The sequence below is a fragment of the Microcebus murinus genome, chromosome 13 (assembly GCF_040939455.1).
Source record: "Microcebus murinus isolate Inina chromosome 13, M.murinus_Inina_mat1.0, whole genome shotgun sequence".
Taxonomy (NCBI): domain Eukaryota; kingdom Metazoa; phylum Chordata; class Mammalia; order Primates; family Cheirogaleidae; genus Microcebus; species Microcebus murinus.
In genome coordinates, this window is record NC_134116.1 from 78,638,272 (window position 1) to 78,658,145 (window position 19,874).

A 19,874-nucleotide genomic window follows, 5' to 3' on the forward strand; every position below is an offset into this window, starting at 1 on the left:
GTTCCTGTCTACCTCGCCATCCTCACACAATTTCCCCTCTTACTCATTCCACTCTTGGCACACAGGCCTTCTTTCTGTTCCTTCCCTGCTTCAGGCCTTTGCACTTGCCATTTGTCTGACAGCTTGGACAACTCAGTTCCCTCATCATAGCAGCTTTTGCTCCTCAACATTCAGGTCTCAGCTGCAGCATCACCTCCTCAGAGAGCCCTGGGTCACCCACCAATCTAAAGCCATTCCCTCCTGGTCCCGCTTCCTATCACATTGCCCTGTTTTATCTCCTGTGTGACTTACGGCTTTCTCCCTTCTGCTGCAAGCTGCCTTCCCCCATCTCCCCTTTCCCTCCTAATAAAGGAGCTCTCGCATTCCCACATGACCCTGCCACTGTGGCCACACTTAGTTGGCCCAGGATGGGCCTGACCCAGCTGCACCAGAGCCCTTCCTGGGATTTTTGGAACTGGAATAGAGAAACAGATTCAATTCTTCGGTAATGATACGCGCTGTCTGATGTGAAATTCAGCAATTGTGAGTGGCCCTGTTTCCAGCTGTGTGGAGGAAATGAGTCAACAAAAGTGAATGACACTCATATGATGAAAGAAAGAAAAGTAAGATATTTTTGAAAGTGTTTTTTTTTGTTCTGGTTGTTTCTAAGGTCTAAATTATATTCTGGATACTTATAGAATTAGTTGGGAAACTTTTTGCATCAATATTTTCTTTGAAAAATTAAAGAAGTCTAGAGGATTGATTAACTTGCTCTTTCTTGTGTCTAACGCTGTGTTCACATGTAGATGCTTAGTATGTGCTTTTTTTTTTTTTTTTTTTGAGACAGAGCCTCACTCCGTTGACCCGGCTAGAGTGCCGTGGCATCAGTCCAGCTCACAGCAACACCTCAAACTCCTGGCCTCAAGCGATCCTTCTGCCTCAGCCTCCTAAGTAGCTGGGACTATAGGCATGTGCCACCATGCTTGGCTAATTTTTTTCTATATAGGTTTTTAGTTGTCTGGCTAATTCCTTTCTATTTTTATTTTTTAGTAGAGATGGGGTCTTGCTCTTGCTCAGGCTGGTCTCAAACCCCTGATCTCAAATGATCTGCCCGCCTCAGCCTCCCAGAGTGTTAGAATTACAGGCGTGAGCCACCATGCCTGGCCAGTATGTGCTTTTTGATGGCAAAGATGATGAACGTGCCAGCTGCAGAGTGGGAGGTTAGATATTTTCCATTAAGAGCATGCTTTGAGACTGAGTGAGAAAACAGAATTCAGAAAGACTGTGAAGACTGCAAGTAATTAACTATGAGAAGACCCACTTGGGCTTTTATGTTAATATATCATGAAACACTACGCCCTTTTGGAACTGCAAAAAGTACACTTTCAGACTCAAGTCTAAGGCAACATGCTAAATGTTTTAAAATTACTGTCTCCTACCTTTATTATTATTAAGGTCCCTTTCAGCCTGTATAGAAATCAATCCAATAAAACACATTCTAATGAAATATAGTTATGCAAAACTATGTGTGTGGCACTGTAGGGGATACAGAGATGATTAAGGCAGAGGCTCAGTTATTAAATTTATTAAGGAGCAGATTTTTTGAAGTATATAAATGGTTAAAATACAAGAGAGTGGTGATGCTTCTAAGTGAGTTTCAAATAAAGTGCAATGATTCCAGGACTAAGGTAGGGTAAAGAAAGGTCACATTTACTTGCAAGAATCAGGGAAGGCTTCATGACCAAGTTAGGCATTTGAGCTATACCTTGGAGGATGGGCAGGACTGCAAAGGTCAGAGACTGTATGAAGAAGCATCTCAGCCCTCGCAAATAGGACAGACAAAGGCATATTTGGCATGAGCATAAAAAACAATGTGCAGTTAATGAAGGCCTGAGTGAGTGGGGTTGGCAGTAAAACAACCAAATGACTGTCTGCTGGCATCACTGATCATAGGAATTGGGAGGTTCAGGGGACAGGATGGCATGTTTAGTTTCAGAAATTTTGTTTGAGAAGATAGCAGAATATTCCCTTAGGTGGTACAGAAGGTAGTTGAAATGCAGGGCTGGTGTTTGGGAGGCATGTTAACACTGGAGATGTTAAATTTAGAATGCCAATAAAACAACATTTTATGCAAAGAAGTATAAGCATTACTTGGAACCTGGACCAATGAGGGTTATAGACAATACAACATTACTGGAGGTCTTCATGGATCAAAGAGACATGGGGTATTGGTATGACCTGGGCTTGAAAATCACACTGAAATGACAGCTCTATGTCCCTGATATGTTCAATTCATTCAAATAATAATTAAATCCAAACTTCCGTCCCTTGATCTACAGGAAGTCCATTCTAAACACAGGTTCCACTCCTTAAATTTTTGGAATAGTATATGGGCCGCAAGCCCTTCCTAACTCACTGCTTTGGCCCTGGAGGCCACTGCTTATCTGGCATAATTGAGTCTCTAGCTGCAGCTTTCCCTTTTCCTCCAAGCATGGGCACAGCTGAGACCAGGCTGATAGCCTGGGGATAGTAGCAGGGAATTAGTACACACATGCACACACACACACACACACACACCCCACTTAACACTGGATATTAGACATTACTGCTCTTAAGGCATTAGCATGCTCCCCTATGAGGGACCCCCCAATGGCTATCTCTTCCTCCGCTACCCATCCTGATACCATGTTACAAGGCCAGCTTACTTCTACCACCATATTCCTCCAACCTGAAGTCTAGATCTCTAACTCTCACCTTAGCTTCAGAGAGAATAGCAGGCTTTGTTCTTCCCTGGTCCAAGGCCAAGTTCCCTTCCTGCTCCAGGATTACTGACAGTCAAGATACTCAGATCTTTCAGGGAGAATTCTTACCTTCATCCACAGAGTAGAGCCAACCAAAACAGTACTCAAAAGTACTTTTTTAAAAGTCCGAGACCTCCAGTGTTCCCGAATAGCATTTGTAGGTGATACAGGAGGTGGGAGAAGGGGAACCACTGATAGGACAGGACCCAGTGGAGTCCTATGCCTCTTCACAACTTTTCCTCCAGGGTGGTGGTTTGATTTCTCAAGATCTATGAGTAAATATGTGGACAAAAAGATATATGCCTCAAAAAACTAAAATATTAATACAGTTTTTCGGGAAAACTCTATTCTAAATTCATATTTAGAAAAATTATAATTCTTCATGAAAAGGAGTAGTTCTGTTAGAAAGTCATCCAATTTACATCACTGAATGCAAACAAATACCCTATTAATGAAAGCTTACATTTATTTTGCACTTCTCTAAGCTAGGGCCTTTTCTATTTCCACTTTGCAGAGGGAAAAACCTGAGGCTTCAAGGACACACTGCTAATAAATAGCAAAGTAGGATTCAAACGTAAGCCCATCTAAACAGAGTCAGTACACTTAAATGCTAAATAATATTTAGTATTTTAGGTAGAAACAATTTAATTTAAACCAGTGGTGAAGTCACTAATTTTCTCCAAGGAAATTTGTATAAGAAAAAGCCCTTTTGAGGATTTTTCATGAAATGGTATTATTATTATTAGCATCATCTGTACCTGGATATTTTTGACATAAACATGTTTATTCATTAATTAATTTAACAACTGCTTACTATGCATCATAATAAACACATAACTTTAGATGTTATAGAAGATGCAAATAGGTCTCCCTAAAGGATTTTATAATCTAGCAAGGGAGAAGACATAAAAACAAAACAGAATTTGACGAGTACCACAGGAAAGGTGGGGGAAAAAAGTGTTATGTGGGTTTAAGAGTGGGAAAGATCATATTCCCTTTGGGGCGTGTGGAACTTTAGTGGTAATGATAACAATTGGGAACCAAAAATTAAAAAAAGATGTGCAAATAAAAGGGATGAGGCAAAACGAGGCATGATTATTAAGGTACCAGGACTCCTCCAGCAGTTAACTTGCCTACCTTAAAATTATTAACAAACTACCTGCCATAGATTTAGATCCTTACTATAACCATAGCTAAAACTTAGTGTTCTTATGGGCAGTAGCGCAGAAGGCTGTACTGCACTCAGTGTTCCCTCTAAACGGATGAGAAGCATTGGGATGGTCCTATATTCCTGTCACAAGAGTAACAATGTATAGACGTAGCATGGACACTCGTCATCGACTCACTTTTATGGATGCCTATAATGTGCGTCAGTATGTTGATATCACGCAGCCCTTATCAGATTGACAACGCCAAGAGAACCCCATCTGCTGGCTCAGGAGCTGTTTACAAATATCATACAGGCTTTTATTCAATCCTAGTGCCCTTTAAAATCTGGAGTTGGCAAGTGGCACAAAATGTGATTCCAATTCTAAGTACAAACTAGCCTCCCACACACGTGAATTTGTTTGGTCAGGTTTATGGCACAAATCGTACTCTTGTTACATTGCTGTTTAAAAAAAAAATAATTACCCCAAGTGCTTGAAACGAGTCTCACCTGGGACTACGAATCCCATCATGCACCGGCCCCGCATTCCCACCGCGGGGGGCGGAGCCGCACAGGGGGCGGCACCGCAGCGCGGCGGCCGGAGCATTCTGGGTATTGTAGTCCGGGGCCCGGCCGCCGCCGGGGCCGATCCACGTGGTGCGCTTGGAGGCAGCTTTGGGCAGTGGCTCCGTGGCTCTCTCCACAGTGTTCCCGGGGTGCGGGCGCCAGCAGGGGCGGCCAGCCGCCGCGGGAGCGGGCCGGAGGGAGGGCCGGAGGCAGCCCGGGGCTTCGCGACGTTTTTGCGACAGCCGCGGCCGTGTTCCGCGAGTGCCCTCCTCCCCGCTCTGAGGAGGTACCGGCTGTTGTGCGGCGCTGCCTTTCTGTGTGAGTGTATGGGAGAGTGAGTGAGTGAGTGAGTGTGAGCGTGCGTGTGAGAGGGCGTGAGGCGCGAGTGCGCGTGTGAGGCGAGGAGAGCCCGCCGCGGCCGCCCCGCTGCTCCCCCCGCAGCGGGAGCAGAGCGCGCGGCCGGAGAGCCGGGGAGCCGGCGCCCAGGGAGCCCGCGGGGACAAGGGCAGAGACGCCCGCTCCCCACCCCCAGCCCTCGTCCCTCGGCTCTCCTGCGCCCGGGGGAACCTTCCCGGCGCCCCGGGCCGGCCTCTGCCCCGCCGGCCCCCCGGATGTCCCCGGCGCTCTCGCGGGGCCTCCTCCTGCTCCTGCCGCATCCGTCGGGCTGGTGCGGCGGCCGGCGGCGGGCGTAGCGCGGGCGGGTTCCCGGGGGCTGCGGCTGCCCGTGCTTCCCCGGTCCCCACCCCTGTCCCCCGGCCCCCCGGCCCAGCTCCCCGGCCTCGGAGGCTGTGACAATGGACTATGACTTTAAAGTGAAGCTGAGCAGCGAGCGGGAGCGGGTCGAGGACCTGTTTGAATACGAGGGCTGCAAAGTTGGCCGAGGCACTTACGGTCACGTCTACAAAGCCAAGAGGAAAGATGGGTGAGTGTCCGCGTCCCAGCCGGGGTCCGCGCCGGGCGGCGCTCCCTCCCGCGGCCGGGCAGGTGGCCGGAGGGGAGCGGGCCCCGGGGGGCCGGGCCCCGGCTTCCTCGAAGCCCGCATCTGTCCCCGCCAGCCCGGGTAGGGGAGGAAGTGGTGTACGGGGGAGTCACACCCGCAAGAAGCCCTGCGTGCCGCATCTGTGTTGTGCCGGGGCGGTGAGAGGGAGAGGGAGCCTCTGCCCCCAGGGGCCGTATACTTTTCGAGGATTTTAGTGCTGGATTGAAAAAAAAAAATTCATTATAAAACGCTAGTTTAAGTGATTTTTTATTTATTTTTTTTTTGCCTTTGGTCGATTTATTATGGTAACCTTCTGGGGATTTCCTCACCCGCCTCTGGAGTGTCATCCATCAGTCTGGCAGGGAAGCTGTGATCCTTTCCCCCACCAGTTTGTGATCCATTTGTTATCAAATTTGGATTTTATTTGGGGGAAAGGAAGCAGCGAGCAAATGTGGTTCTAGAGAGTTCCTCGCAGTGATCATCTGCAACGTAAATGTTGCAGTTGTTGTTTAGATATCATTAGCTGTGAGTTTTTACATAGAACAATGGGGGTTTGGTGCAGGGTGGGTGGTGGGGAAAAAAGGCAAGTGACAAATAGGGGCTATCTTGTTCAGGCTGTTTCCCCCCAAATTTAGCAGCTGGCAATGAACTTTAAATAATCTCTTTGCTTTAAATATTCTTGCCTAGTAACAACTTAATTAAATCTTACGACTGCTAATGCTCCCAATTTAGTTTCTTAATAGGCAAGTGAAGTGTTCATTTTTTTCTTTGTCAGTAGATGAATGTCTTGTAACACTGATAAAAGAGAAGGCAGTTCTTAGTTGGGGAGAAAATATATTTTATTAACTCCTTATTTTCCTCTTGTAAAAATGGATGTTGTCTCAGTTGTCTTTAACAGGATAGGAAATTGTTTGAAAGGTAATGAATGCTAAAGCTTATTATATAATCTTTGGATTTTTATTAGAAACAAAGTAGCTTTACTTGAACATCACTGTTAGTTTGGATAGCTGCTATTTAATGTATAAAATTAGCTACTTTAAAAAAAATTAGGTAGGAAGATATGTAAAGAACTACATTAGCGCTAAAAAAAAAATGAAACCATTCATAAAGCTGAACTAAGTTCCCTGGCGGTGGGGTGTGTGTGGGGGGATGGCCATATTTATAAATACTTTAGTATTCTGGATGTTGGAAAAGGAAGTGTATGTTTATTCAGCGTTTTTCTTAGAATTACTGAAATATCTTTCTAAAATAATTTAAAATGGACTCCAAGAGAAAGCTAGTTCTAATGAATTTGGAATGTGTAATTCAGTGCTTTTATGTGACAGTAAAACAGTACAGATATTGGCAAAAGGTAGGGATTTGAAAACTTGATACTCTGGGTGCCACATATATTTAAAAGTACCTTTTAGCAGAAAGGATAGTCTGGTGACATTTGAGAAATCAGTGTCTGGAGATACTGCTGACTTGTTGTCTAATTAGATTTATCATTGAAGTTTAACTCTGTAATGACATATTTTAAAAATTATCCTTGTTAACTTGTGATACAATATTTTTCAAAAGCCTCAAACCATCTCCACATCCCCCAATATTATGTAATTTTGGACATATTTATAAAATTCCCAATCCCCCATGAGATTAGACATTGTAGTACATTTGACCAATCTATCATGTTATATAAAATTCTAATGCCTTTAAATTATTTTTAATCAGTATGAGAGAAGCCAGTTCTATTTTCATAAATTACCAATTTAGGCTAATAAAATATGCAAATTTTTAAACTTTGATTTTATGTTTTATTAAAAAATTGTATTATTGGTATTGGCAGGAGGTACTCTTAAGCACATTTTATATCTCTGGTCTGGTTTTAATTAAGGCTGTTATGAATAATTTGAGAATTATACAATTTAAAAATAGGTGATGGTATAGTGTATAAGCATTTCTTAGTCATTGGTGACAGCAGAGAAGTAACATTGTATTTTGGAAAAAAAGAACTTTTTATTTGTAATCCTTTGGGTTTGTTTTCCAGCAACCTTTAATGATTCTGTTTATATGATGAACTTTTTTTTTAAATGGATCAAATGTCAAGAGAGTTTTAAAATTACTTAAAACAGTTTTTGTTTTCCAGAGGGAAACAGAAAGATTTTTTGGTTTGGCTTCTTTTTTATAACCTCACTCTGGTAAAATACCACATAGTATTTATGAGGTTCTTTTGATCTTATGTCAGTGAAATGTAATTTAATGCATTTTTGTCCTTCTAAAATAAAATTTGTGGCTGTTTAATCTTGTATAATAAGATGATCAAATAATTTGTTTCTAGTATTGATTTACTTTCAAATTAAATTATATATTTTGCAACCGAAATTTCAGAGAACTCAAACAGTGGCACCTTATAAGGAAACCCTGAGATTTACAATAAAATGAAACACAGATGAGTTTTGTTTAGACATATTTTACTATTAAAATGAATGTACATAAATGTTGTATCCTTTCGGTTGTCCAGGAAGCACAGAACATTGGCAAAAGAATTTAGACTAGGAGAGTTAATTTCTTAAGTTACTAAGTTTTAGAAAATATAAAAGCTTGGAAGATAGTTTCTTTGAATGAATTAGTAATACTACCCTGCTAGTATGCTACACTTATGATGAAATCAGTATTTTAAGGAATGTATGAAAAGAAGAAATACTTTATTTGAGGCATGATTACATACAGGGAATAAGGGCATTTTATAATTGTGTTAATTTCAGATTATAATACAATTTAAATGCACAATCCATTTTGGAATTAATTTGTTCTCACTTGTGTCACCATAAATGAAATGAGGAGTGTCCTTTGTGTTCAGACAAACACCAAAAGGATCTCAGTGGGAAGCAAGGGGCATCATTTTCTTTCTGAGTCAGTTGTATCTCTCTGAAGAATTTTCAAACACATTTTGTTTGAAAGAGTGGAAAACTGTAAGAAAGCAGAAAACAATTTGTGTTTTTAAATTCTAGCTTTTCAGTATAGGCACTGGATGTTTGTAGAATTTAAATATCAATTTGGGATAGGACATTTTTCTCCAAAAAAAAAGCAAAAGGAATTTTCTTGACTAGGGTTTTTAATGTTATAATTTAAGTTCAAAAGAACAGATAATTTATAATTAAAACCGTGTGTGTTAAATGTACAGAAACTTTATTTGGGGCTCATTTGTCAAAAACCTAGAGATCAGTAGGCAGTGATGATAATAATAATATCTAAATTATTGAGAATTAACTGCTAGGTCCTGGGCAAAGCACTTTATGTTTATCATCTGTTTAATCTTCATAAGAACTATATCAAGTTGATTCTATTATTTTTCAGTTTTATAGATGAGGACACTGAGGCTTAGGAAGGTTAAGCAAATTTGCCGAAGGGTACACAGCTAATTAAATGTCAGCAAGGATTAGAGGATTAGGTGCAGGTTTTTTATTCCAGAGCCCATGCTCTTAACCATTATGCTTTGTATAATTAATATATTAAATAAGTATAAACATAGATGTGGAGGTTGATTTCTAGTGGATCACTCAGAAATTATGAACGCCTTATCATAGAACTCTTATTTTCAATAAACTGGTGTACTTTATGGGTACATTTCTGAAGGGCCGTAGTTTTATCAAGTGTGTGCTATAAAAGTGTGTATGTATATTTATGGGTGTATCTGTATGAATATATACACACATATTTGTGTATCTGCAGATGTATACACATATGTGTGTATAGGACCAAACTCTCATCAGAGGTATTAGGATATGAAAGCTCTGCATCTAGTGGAAAGAGCTCTAAATGAAGGATCTTAGAGACCTGAGTTTGAGTTTAGACTCTTGCCTCTGATTAGCAGTATAACCTTGGGCAAGTCATTTGCCCCTACACACCTTGGTTTCTTTATTTTTAAGGGTAGGAGGTTTTAGTACATAATTTTTAGGGTCTTTTCTAGTATTATGATTTGGGGAAGTAAAAATTATGAACATAAAATGTAATACTTTCGATAGATTAGGCAAACAACCACTGAAACAAAAATTTTAGTAGATGATAGTATATTTCCATAGTTTTTAGTCTCATGCTTTAACATTGATTCTCATCCACTGCCGAAAAGAAGTTTGGTAACTTCCAAGGAACCATCAGCTATTTAACCCAATATGTCTTATGCTACCTTAGCATTCTTCCATATTTATCTCTTAAGATGTTGGGGGTTTTACGGACTAGTACCTGCTCTCACTGCCATGATCCATTCATTCATTTGCTGACAAGGGACTCTTCTCATTCAGTCTGCACTGGAGCTTTAATTCAGTTTTAATTCTTTATGACCAGAACTTGGTTAAAATCCTTCATTTCCCCAAAGGAATCTAATAGGAACAAGTCAGCATCCCATCACCTTTTTCCCTTCTGAATATTGCTGAACCTTCTATCTGTGTTTATTTTGATTTAAGCATTTCTTCAGATGTCAGAAAAGCCAAATACAACATGTAATAAGTTATTTTCTATCACTAGAAATTTTGTACATGTAATAAAGAATATTCCTTATAACCGTCTAAAAATGTGACAGAAAGGAACAAGCAGAATATAGTTGGCCCTCTGTATCTTCAGATTCTGTATCCATAGATCCAAACAACTGCAGATCGGAAATATTTGGAGGGAAAAAAAGGATGATTGCATCTGTATTGAACTTGTACAGACTTTTTTTTTTATCATTATTCCCTAAAAAATACAGTAGAATAACTGTTTACATTCTATTAGGTTATTATAAATAATGTAGAGATGATTTAAAGTATACAGGAGGATGTGCATAGGTTATTTATAAATGCTACCACATATTATATAAGAGACTTGAGCATCTGAGGATTTCAGTACTGGGGGGGCCCTGAAACCAGTCCCCCTGTAGATACCAAGGAACAATTGTTTATACTGTGCATTTCTTATCTACTTGCTGTTGAGTGTATCATATATATATATACATATATGTATATGTATATATTCAGTGCATTCAGATCCACTGTTCAGGTCACTTTGAAGTTTCATACTTGGATCCCATTTTTTAGTAGCAAGACTGGCAAATTAATTCATTTTCAATTTGTTCTCGTGAGTTATTACTGTCATTGTTTTTCAGCATTTGAGGAAATCTATTTATTCATTCATTCAGCAAATATGTATTGGATCCTTCTGTGTGCCAAGCACTATCCAAGGTATTGGGAATACAAAGATGAATAAAATATTCCATTATTTGAGTAGATATCTATTGGAGAAACAAACATGTGTTATTGGATCCCAGAGAAGGAAGCCTCCACCTGCCTAGGGTTTTCAGGAAAAGCCTCTCAAAGATGGCAACGTTTGATTTGGATCTTAGAAGGTGAGAAAGATCTCATCAGAAAGGGCATTCCAAGAGGAATAGGACAAAGAGGTATGCTTTTTGTTTTCTGCAGACCCCAGTAAATTTTGTGGGTTTGGAGTTTTTCTTGCCATGCCTTTCCTCTTCCTTCATTTTCCCTTGCCAGCAGTTTTTGAGCTCTTGTTGTACGTGTTATGCATGTACTACCAGTGTTCCATTGCAGCCACTGGACATGATGAGGTCTCTATTATAAACAATAGGGATAAATTTATCAGCGTGGCACCAAACACCTTAATTGTGTCTGTGGCAGTTTTTCATCAGAAGAACATTGGCCATTCAATACAAGCAACCTCTGAAATCCAAGTGTCTGCTTTAAGACTCCCTCATATGTAAAACTGCCACACTCCATTTTGCTAGTGGCTTTGGATGGCAAATGATTCTGTTTTGGCCTCACCTCCATGAGGAGTAGGGAGTCAGAATTTTTTCTGTGCTGCTGAGGTGGTGGCGGCAAAAGACTGGAGAGGTAAAGAAGTTCTTCTTTCACTTAGAGTTTAGAAAGTAATGGAATTTCTCTTGTTGGGGCTCTGATGTGTGGCAAGATGGGAGATTGGGACAGGGCTTCTGGCACACTGGGTTTCAGGTAGGAAAACAGAAATGATGAAAAATTCTAATACATTCTTGTTGTAGACCTTTTGCAAACTTAACTACTTTGAAAATGATTTCTCTGGGCAAATGTATTCAAATTCTGATTTACAAACATTTGAAATGTGATACATTTGTTAGTTAGGAAATGTATATGCCAAATCAGTGTTGAGAAATATATATTATTCCCTGTGCTGGTATCATCTTTCTTGTAGTGCCTTTCACTATTGAATCCAATCCTCATGGTCTCTTTAGTCTTTTTCTGTTCTTAGCTGCTGCTAGAGAATGAAAATCCTACTGTCCTTTCCTCCTTAAGAACAATTTGTAAATTCTTTCCTTCATGCCAGCTTAGGTTTTGGTTCTCTTTGTTATGAATACTTAGAAATTACTATGAGATCTTTTGTCACTCAAGGCAGTTCTTGATGTTGTTACTGAAAGATGGATTTCACCTATTATTTTGACCTTACTACTTAAAGACCCTTTGGTATCGTGTTTCTCGATATACTTTAATAGCTATTGTTAAAGTTCCCAAATCAGTCCTTGCTATAGTAAGCTGCCTTAACCAATGGTATTATGTCATGCTCTTCAGATGTGTTGCGGCAGAAAAAATGCAGAGCAACTCTTTTTAAAATCAAGATTTTAAAAGTCACGTTCCACAAAATTCATCCTTTTAAAGTATGTGGTTTTTAGTATTTTCTCAAGGCTGTGCAACCATCACTGCTATGTAATTCCAGAACATCTTTTCACCCTCAAAAGAAATCCTGTACCTGTTAGCAGTCACTCTATATTCACCTCTCTCCCCAGCCACTGACAGCCAATAATCTACTTTCTGTCTCTGTGGATTTGCCTGTTCTGGACATTTCATATAAATGGAATCATGTAATACATGGCCTTTCGTGTCTGCGTTCTTTTACATGTAGTACATGTATCAGTACTGTTTATGGCTGAATAATATTGCATTGTATGGATATACCACATTGTTTATACATTCATCAGTTGGACATTTGGATTGTTTCCACTTTTTGGCTATTATGAATAATGCGGAACATTCATGTGTGTGTTTCGTGGATGTATGTTTTCAGTTCTCTTGGGTATATACCTGGGAGTGGAATTTCTGAGTTATATCCAAAGTAGCTGAGAACCAATTCTGAGTGGCTTTGCATTGATTCTGGTTTAGGACCAAATCCATTGTCCTTTGTCTGTGAGACCCGACTAGCCTACCTTATTCTAGGACAGTGTTCACACGATAATCTGTCTCAGTGATTCTGAAATAGAGTTTCATCCGACTGCTCCTCCTCCATCAAATCTGACCACTCTGACCTTTTTCTCAGGCAGCACCTTGTGCTGGAATATTTTTTCCTTTCGCTGAAAAAGATTCTAACATTTAGCTTCAGAAATCCTAACTACTTTATCTTAACATACAACTCTAATAATTCCCTCTTCATTCATCACCCAGTAAAGCATAGTTGTCCTTCATTGATATATTATGTAACTGCTTCAGTGTATATGTGGTTAATGTTTATATGTCCTTTGGGTCTTTCTGGTGAATGTTTATGGGTTAGATATTATAGATTTTCTCTAGGGTAATGATTGTGTTCCCCTCAGTCCCTGGCACATTGCCAAATGTTGACAGGCATTTAATACATTTTTTTTGTATACTTGAAATTTATGTTTGAAAATCTTCTAGATTTGCTAAAATTAAAAACTTGAGGTACATTATGGGAGACTAGAAAGGCAATGCCTTGTAAAAATACCAGAAGAAGCAAAGTTTGATGGGTTTGCTATATTCCCTGAACAGAACTGAAGAAACCAAAAGTCAAAGGCAAACTTCGTTAATTGGCCGAATCCAAATGAAAGGTCAGGTATTTGAAAATTGAGCCACTAGAAAGAATGAAGTATTTTTTTGAAATATACCTTGTAAGTGAATTTGTTTAAGTGGGGATCAAACCTATATTTCTAAAATTAAGGAAAATGTAATTAGATTTTGAACCAGAGTTGGCATTTAATTTTGTTCAAACTCCTTGTTTTATATAGCATGATTGTTTCATATATGAAGTTTACTTTTGTTATGTGAATAAAAAATTTTTATTTTATGAGTAAAAATGTATTTTATGAGTAACTACTATTCAAGGTAGCTCAGTTACTCGAAACACTAGACAAACTCTTTAAAATCCATAACTTTATTATAGCCTGTGAATTCAAACAAGTAATCATCCTATGGAGAGGAATTCTTTACATCATGATGCAAAACCTACTCTGGGTGTTTTTATACACCTGAATTTATAGATTATCTAGAGAACTAAAGAAACTTATTTCAAAAAAAACTTGTCAGGCAGTATTATTATGGTTTATATTAAACAGGTCATATTTTGGGGGAGAAAGGGAGCAGGTATTGAAAAATTAATTTTATAAGGCATCTGTTTTAAGGAAAACCGATGAATAATGTGAAAATTTAAGTTCATGTAGAATAGAAAAATTCGTTTGGAGTTTTGTTCATTTTGTGAAAGAATCCGTTTAAGTGAGCTTGCCTAATGCTTTATTATGTAACTCAGTTTGCAAAAATTGAGTTTATACACAATTTCCAAGAAAATGTCAAGCATAAAGCAAGAAATACTTGTAATTTGTTTTCTAGTGTTGATTTAACATTGATGATTCTTTGAAGTGTAAGATTAAATTATTTAAATATTTGTCATTCCATTATGGTTTCTCTTTAGCTATAATTCTTTTTGTAAATTTGTATGCTTATAAAAGTAGTTATTTAAAGAATATCTGAAATATGCTAGGTTCTATGCCAGACGTAGGTGATTCAGCAGTGAACAACCCATGGTCTATCTCTTTAGGGAACTTACAGACATTTGAGTGGCACAAACAAATAAATAAGCAATTATGATATAGTAGGATAAATGCTGCAATAGAGTATAGGTTGCCATGAGGGTACCTAATCTGCTCTTGGGGGCTCAAGGATAGTTCACGTGTGACTTGAAAGATAATTAGTAGTTATGAGTGGGGATTGGGGCATTGTAGTACAGGCTGGAGAGGTAATATCAGTTGTAGCTTCAGAATTGCTATAAAGGAGGAAGTTGCTATCTGGCTGAAAAGGGAGTATAGTGATGTGTAATAAGCCAGTTGTAACTTAAATTGTTTATTTGAGGTAATTTTGGGAGCTTGTGTGTTGTAGAAGGGAAGACAAAAGCTCTCCACAGGTACCCTTTGGAGGCACCCCTGAGTAGCATATTCAAAGATATGAAGGAAAGATGGTATGGTAAAAGAATTGAAAGAATTTTAGTGCCAGATTGTAGAAGGGAGTAAGGGGCAGAGTGAGAAGTATAAAAAAATAAAGTTGGAGAAGTAAGCGGATTATCATAAATCATAGTGTAGACTTTGTACTTTCTTCTGAAGGTAATGGGAACCATTTGTAGGATTTTAAACAGATATCAATAAATTTAGATTTCTCATTTAAAAAGATTGCTTAGCAACACAATCAGAATGGCCATAGGGAACTGTGTGGTTAGGAGCATATAATAGTAATCCAGGTGAGAGATGCTGGCGACTTGAATTAGGGAAGCAGAAGATGAGGAAGAGGATCAACAGGACTTGTTGATTTATTGGGTGTAAGAAATGAAGGAGTGAGAAGAACCAAGGATAATGCCCAGGTTTCTGGCTTGGGCAGCTGGGTATTGCCATTCACACAGAGAGCCAAAGCAGGAAGGGGAGCAAGTTTGAAGGGGAAGATGATGGTTGAGTTTTGATATATTGAATTTTAGGTGCCTGTTAAACACCTAAGAAGAAATGTCCATTAGGCAGATACATGAGTCTAGTGCTCAAGAGAGGAATCTGGATAGAGAGACTTTGGAATTACTAAGTACTTGAAGGTAGTAGGTTTGAGTGATAATTTGGCTTAGAGTGTGTAGAGCAAGAAGAGAGCCTAGGAAAGAGAGTAGAGAAAGAGATGTTTTACCTAGGAGCCCACATAGTTGAGTCCAGAGAAGGAGAAAACCCAAAGTTGCTGTCTGTGCAACAGTAACTGTGTAGTATACAGCTTATTGGTTATACATAGCAGCTCAGAAATACCAGGACCTTGTAGGTAGACTCATAATAGCAAGGGGGAGGGTGTTTCCAGAGGAGTGTTAGATAGGGAGTTCCACATGCACCTCAGAGGGCAAGGGACATAATTAAGTGTCTGGGTTAAGCAAAATATTTTGAACAAAATAAAAATTCAGCTAAAGATTTTTGGACATCAAAGCTTAAATTGTAACATACTTTGTAGGTTTTATCCAGAATGTTTTGATGCTTATCATTCAGAGCCTAAGCAATGAAAAGCTTCACTTCCATCTTTGGTTCTACATTGGCTTTGTTACTGAAGCGAAACCTGTGGATGCCATTTAGTTATTTTTTTATTGTATGCTATTCAAGATAGTTCTTAGTTTTAAGAAATGAAAATAGCTTTTTTTCCTGATAATAAAAATGATACATGTTCATTGTAAAAGTGTAAATAGTCCAGCAATGTGTTCAGAAACTAAAACCCCTAACTCTACTATTAGTAAAACAGTATTTTCCTTGTCATCTTTTCAGATAACTCTATGAATATATGTATAGATTAATGAAGTCTATGATCTTATATTTTTCATTCAAAAATATTATGTATCTTTCCATGTCAGTAAATGTAATTCTGAATCACCATTTTTAATTTTTGCAAAATATCACATAGTACATATGCATATACATATGTAGTTAGCAAGTTATCTAGTGTTAGACATTTAAGTAGTCTCCAAATACTAGCCATTACAATTAGCAAGGGACATCAATAAATACGCCTGCACTTCTCCAATGTAGTATGAAGTCCTTGAAGTGAAATTTCAGAGTCAAAGGTTATATACTGTCAACAACTATATTTTTATTATAAAATAAGATTGGATCATAAAAATGTATTCTCATGATAAAAAAAATTCAAACAGTACATAAGGATACCCAAGAAAATCTAAGTCCTCCTTTTATCTCAGATTTAGTTCTACTCTTTAGAGGTGATCATTGCTAGTGGCTTCTTGTGAAAGAGTGTGTGTGTGTATATGTGCATATAGCGGTAAATACATACATGGATAGACTTTATTTTTTTATTTAATAATTTATAGTTTTCTTAATTTTTTATTTTTTTTCAATTGATAATCTAACTAGAAAGAAATAGACTTTAAAATTTACTTTAACACTTTATTCTTTTTGAGCAGATAATACAAGCATATGGAAAAAATTTTAAATAAAGCTTTCTGTGCCTTGCAAAATTTTTCAGTTCATACGTTTTGGAAATCGGTATCAGCACGTGTAACTCAATTCATTTCATCAGTTCATCATTCTGTTTTATGGATATAATGTACTGGCCCAATCAAAGGACATTTAGATTGTTTTCCATTTTTTACGCAATTAAAACAGTACTGCAGTAAATGTACTTTTACATCTGTCTTTGCATACAGCATGCTCTCAGATGGAGGTAGAACTTCCCAGGCCCCCAGAGTTTCCCATGGAGACATTTGCTGTGGCAAGGAGCAAAGTGTCCATCAAGTAAGAGAAGCTCTCCCTTTGCCATATCCACAGGAATGTTATCCCTTCTGGCTGCTTCCAGTGGTTCTAGAGACTGATCACCATGCCCGAGTATAAGTTACTGGTAACAACCCCAGCACATTGCTGCAAGACTGGTGAAGTGAAGGTCAGTTTCCCAGAATATCTCTTTAACAGCCCTGGGCTTCAGACTCTTTGAGGTTTAATCTTTGTCCTCTGAAAAGGTTGCACCAATTACATTCACATCAAAACTCCAAAACCAAAACTTATCTGGAAAGAAGAAATGGGAATAAACATATTAGTAGTAGTGACGTGTTTGAGTCATGGGGTTAAATTCATTGTAAGGTCAGAATTGTTTAGATTATTCTTTTAGAAGTTTTGCTTTGGATTTTTTTCTGCCACATAGTCCTGCATATTTTAGATTACTGCTTGGGGTAAAAATATTTAAGAGCCATATGCGTATTTGAAATTACAGTCATTTCATTATTTTTACATCTTACTTTGTGTTTACTTTCATCAACTTTCTCTATTCCAACTTAACACTATTGCTATAATTTGTTTCTGTCACAAATGATTGGTGTTTTGATGCATTCTGCCTCCATCCACTTTTACTTAACACTGACCCTTTAGCATTCTTAATCTTGCTTAGATCGTCTTTCTTTCCATTTTGTGTTGGTTGGCCTTGGTCATCCTCTCATTCCCTGCCCAACAGTGACCTTTCTACTCCTGATTTTTTCCTTTCTCCCTCTTTTTGCTTACTTTTCTGTTTCATACTGATTTTGGCTTTGGCCTTGTTCCTCGTCACCTTTCTCATTTGTGTTCACCTCTGGGTTTGCCTCCATAGAACAGGAAGCTGGAGTCCCTTCTGCTGCTAGTGGAATTGTTTGACTTTTTGTGTTCAGAGGTAATCATTCATGTTAGGTGAGTGGGCAGGTATAAGACATTTCTGATGTATTTTGTTAATTTTGAAAAAACTGTAAAAAAAAAAAGTTTTAAGTACTGCTACATATAATTCTTTCTCCATAGATACAATGACTACTTAATTGACTTTGGAAAGTATTCCTTATAGATAGGAAGCTGAAGAAGTACACAAATATTTTATCTTTATATCTGAAAATCTATTTTGGTATCAACAAGTCCAGCTCTGCTTGAGAATTTAAACCAGATATCCTGGAGCTGAAAGTCACTATTGTCTTGTTTTAGCCACAACTAGCTGACCTCTGCAGATCCCCTCTAAGTTTATGTCATGAGCTAGACTCGGAAGTGTGTAAGTGGAAAACATAAGGAAATCTACCAAAGTAGCACATGTTTTTCATACTTCATCTTTTTCTTTTAAGGATTTTTTTGCGGGGTGGGGTGTGGGGTGGGGGCGGAGACTATTCTTTTCTCAAAGGTGATTCAGCCTGGTGTTCTTAAGTACTTGAAGTTTTCAATGCAAATGAAAAATACTATCCAAGTTTATCACTTTTTTAACCTTTTTTTTTTTTTTTTTACTTTGATCCTGTAGTATATTTGCTCTATTTCTATTGCACTTTGCATAACTGGACTCACTGAATTTAAGTATGCTTGCTAGTTTTCAGATTCAAATGCAGTACAATTATATTTTTACTTAGTATAATTCTGTACTGTAATTATCCTTGAAACATTTTGGAATGTAAGACAATGTTTGCTACTAGTTGTTTAAGTGTTTAAAAAGTACTTTTAATTTAGTTGCAGTGTATAAAATAGAGAGATTAAATCTCAGTGGTTTTCAAGGAGAAAATATTCGTAATTCCTTCCAAAAAGTTATAAATTTGTAGTTCATAAAGTTTCTTTTATAGTTTTATTTAGAGATATAATTCACCTATCAGACAATTTACCTGTTTATAGTATACAGTTTAGTGCTTTTTAGTGTATTCACAGGATTGTAGAGCTATTACTATATGCTAATTTTAGAATATTTTTGGACTCCCCCACCCAAAAAAGAACCCTTAACCATTCATTAGCAGTCACTCTCCATTTCCTCCAATCCGTGGCCCTAGGCAACCAATAATCTGCTTTCTCTCTGGATTTGCCTATTCTGGACATTTCATATAAGTGAAATCATACAATATGTACTCTTTTGTAACTATCTTCTTTTACTTAATATCTGTAGCATTTTGTTCATTCATTAGTTGATGAATATTTGGGTTGTTTCCACTTTTTGGTTATTATAAATAATGATGCAGTGAACATTGGCGTGTAACTGTCTGAGTCCTTGCCTTCAATTCTTAGGTGTTCAGTATACCTGGAAGGGGAATTGGTGGATCATGTGGTAACTCTGTGTTTAATTTTTGAGTAACCACCAAACTGTTTTCACAGCTGCTGCACCATTTTACATTCCCACCAGCAGTACAGTTTCTCCACATCCTTATCAACACATTTTCTGTTTGTGTTTTTTTTGACAATAGACATCCTTATAAGTTTAAATGGTGTCTTATTGTGATTTTGATTTGCATTTCTGTAATAACTAATGATATTAAACATCTTTTTATGTGCTTACTTTACCATTCATGTATCTTGGGAAAATATATTCAAATCTCTTGCTCAAATTGGGTTATTTGGAGTTGTGTTCTTTATGTATTCTGGATACTACATCCTTATTAGATATATGATTTGCAGATATAGTCATGTGTCCCTCAACGATGGGGATACCTTCTGAGAAATACGTTGTTAGGTGATTTCTTTGTTTTGTGAACATCACGAAGTGTACTTACACAAACCTAGATGAGATAGGCCCCTACCCACCTCAGCTATATATCATGGCCCATTGCCTTTAGGCTATAAACCTATACAACATGTTATTATACTGAATACTACAGGCAACTGTAAAACAGTGTTTAAGTATTTTTG

The 19,874-nt window shown here is 38.1% G+C and overlaps 1 protein-coding gene across 2 annotated transcripts in view; it reads left to right on the top strand.

The window, feature by feature from the left end:
* Positions 1–4,723: 4,723 nt before the first annotated feature.
* Positions 4,724–19,874, top strand: part of CDK8 (cyclin dependent kinase 8) — a 102,333-nt gene continuing 87,182 nt past the window's right edge. Inside the window, exon 1 of one of the 2 annotated variants that reach the window (XM_012778533.3) lies at positions 4,724–5,416. In XM_012778533.3, the coding sequence (XP_012633987.1) occupies positions 5,289–5,416 (128 nt within the window). In that variant the 5' untranslated portion in view covers positions 4,724–5,288. The remainder of the gene's footprint in view (positions 5,417–19,874) is intronic. The other variant, XM_012778532.3, reaches the window with a different exon arrangement.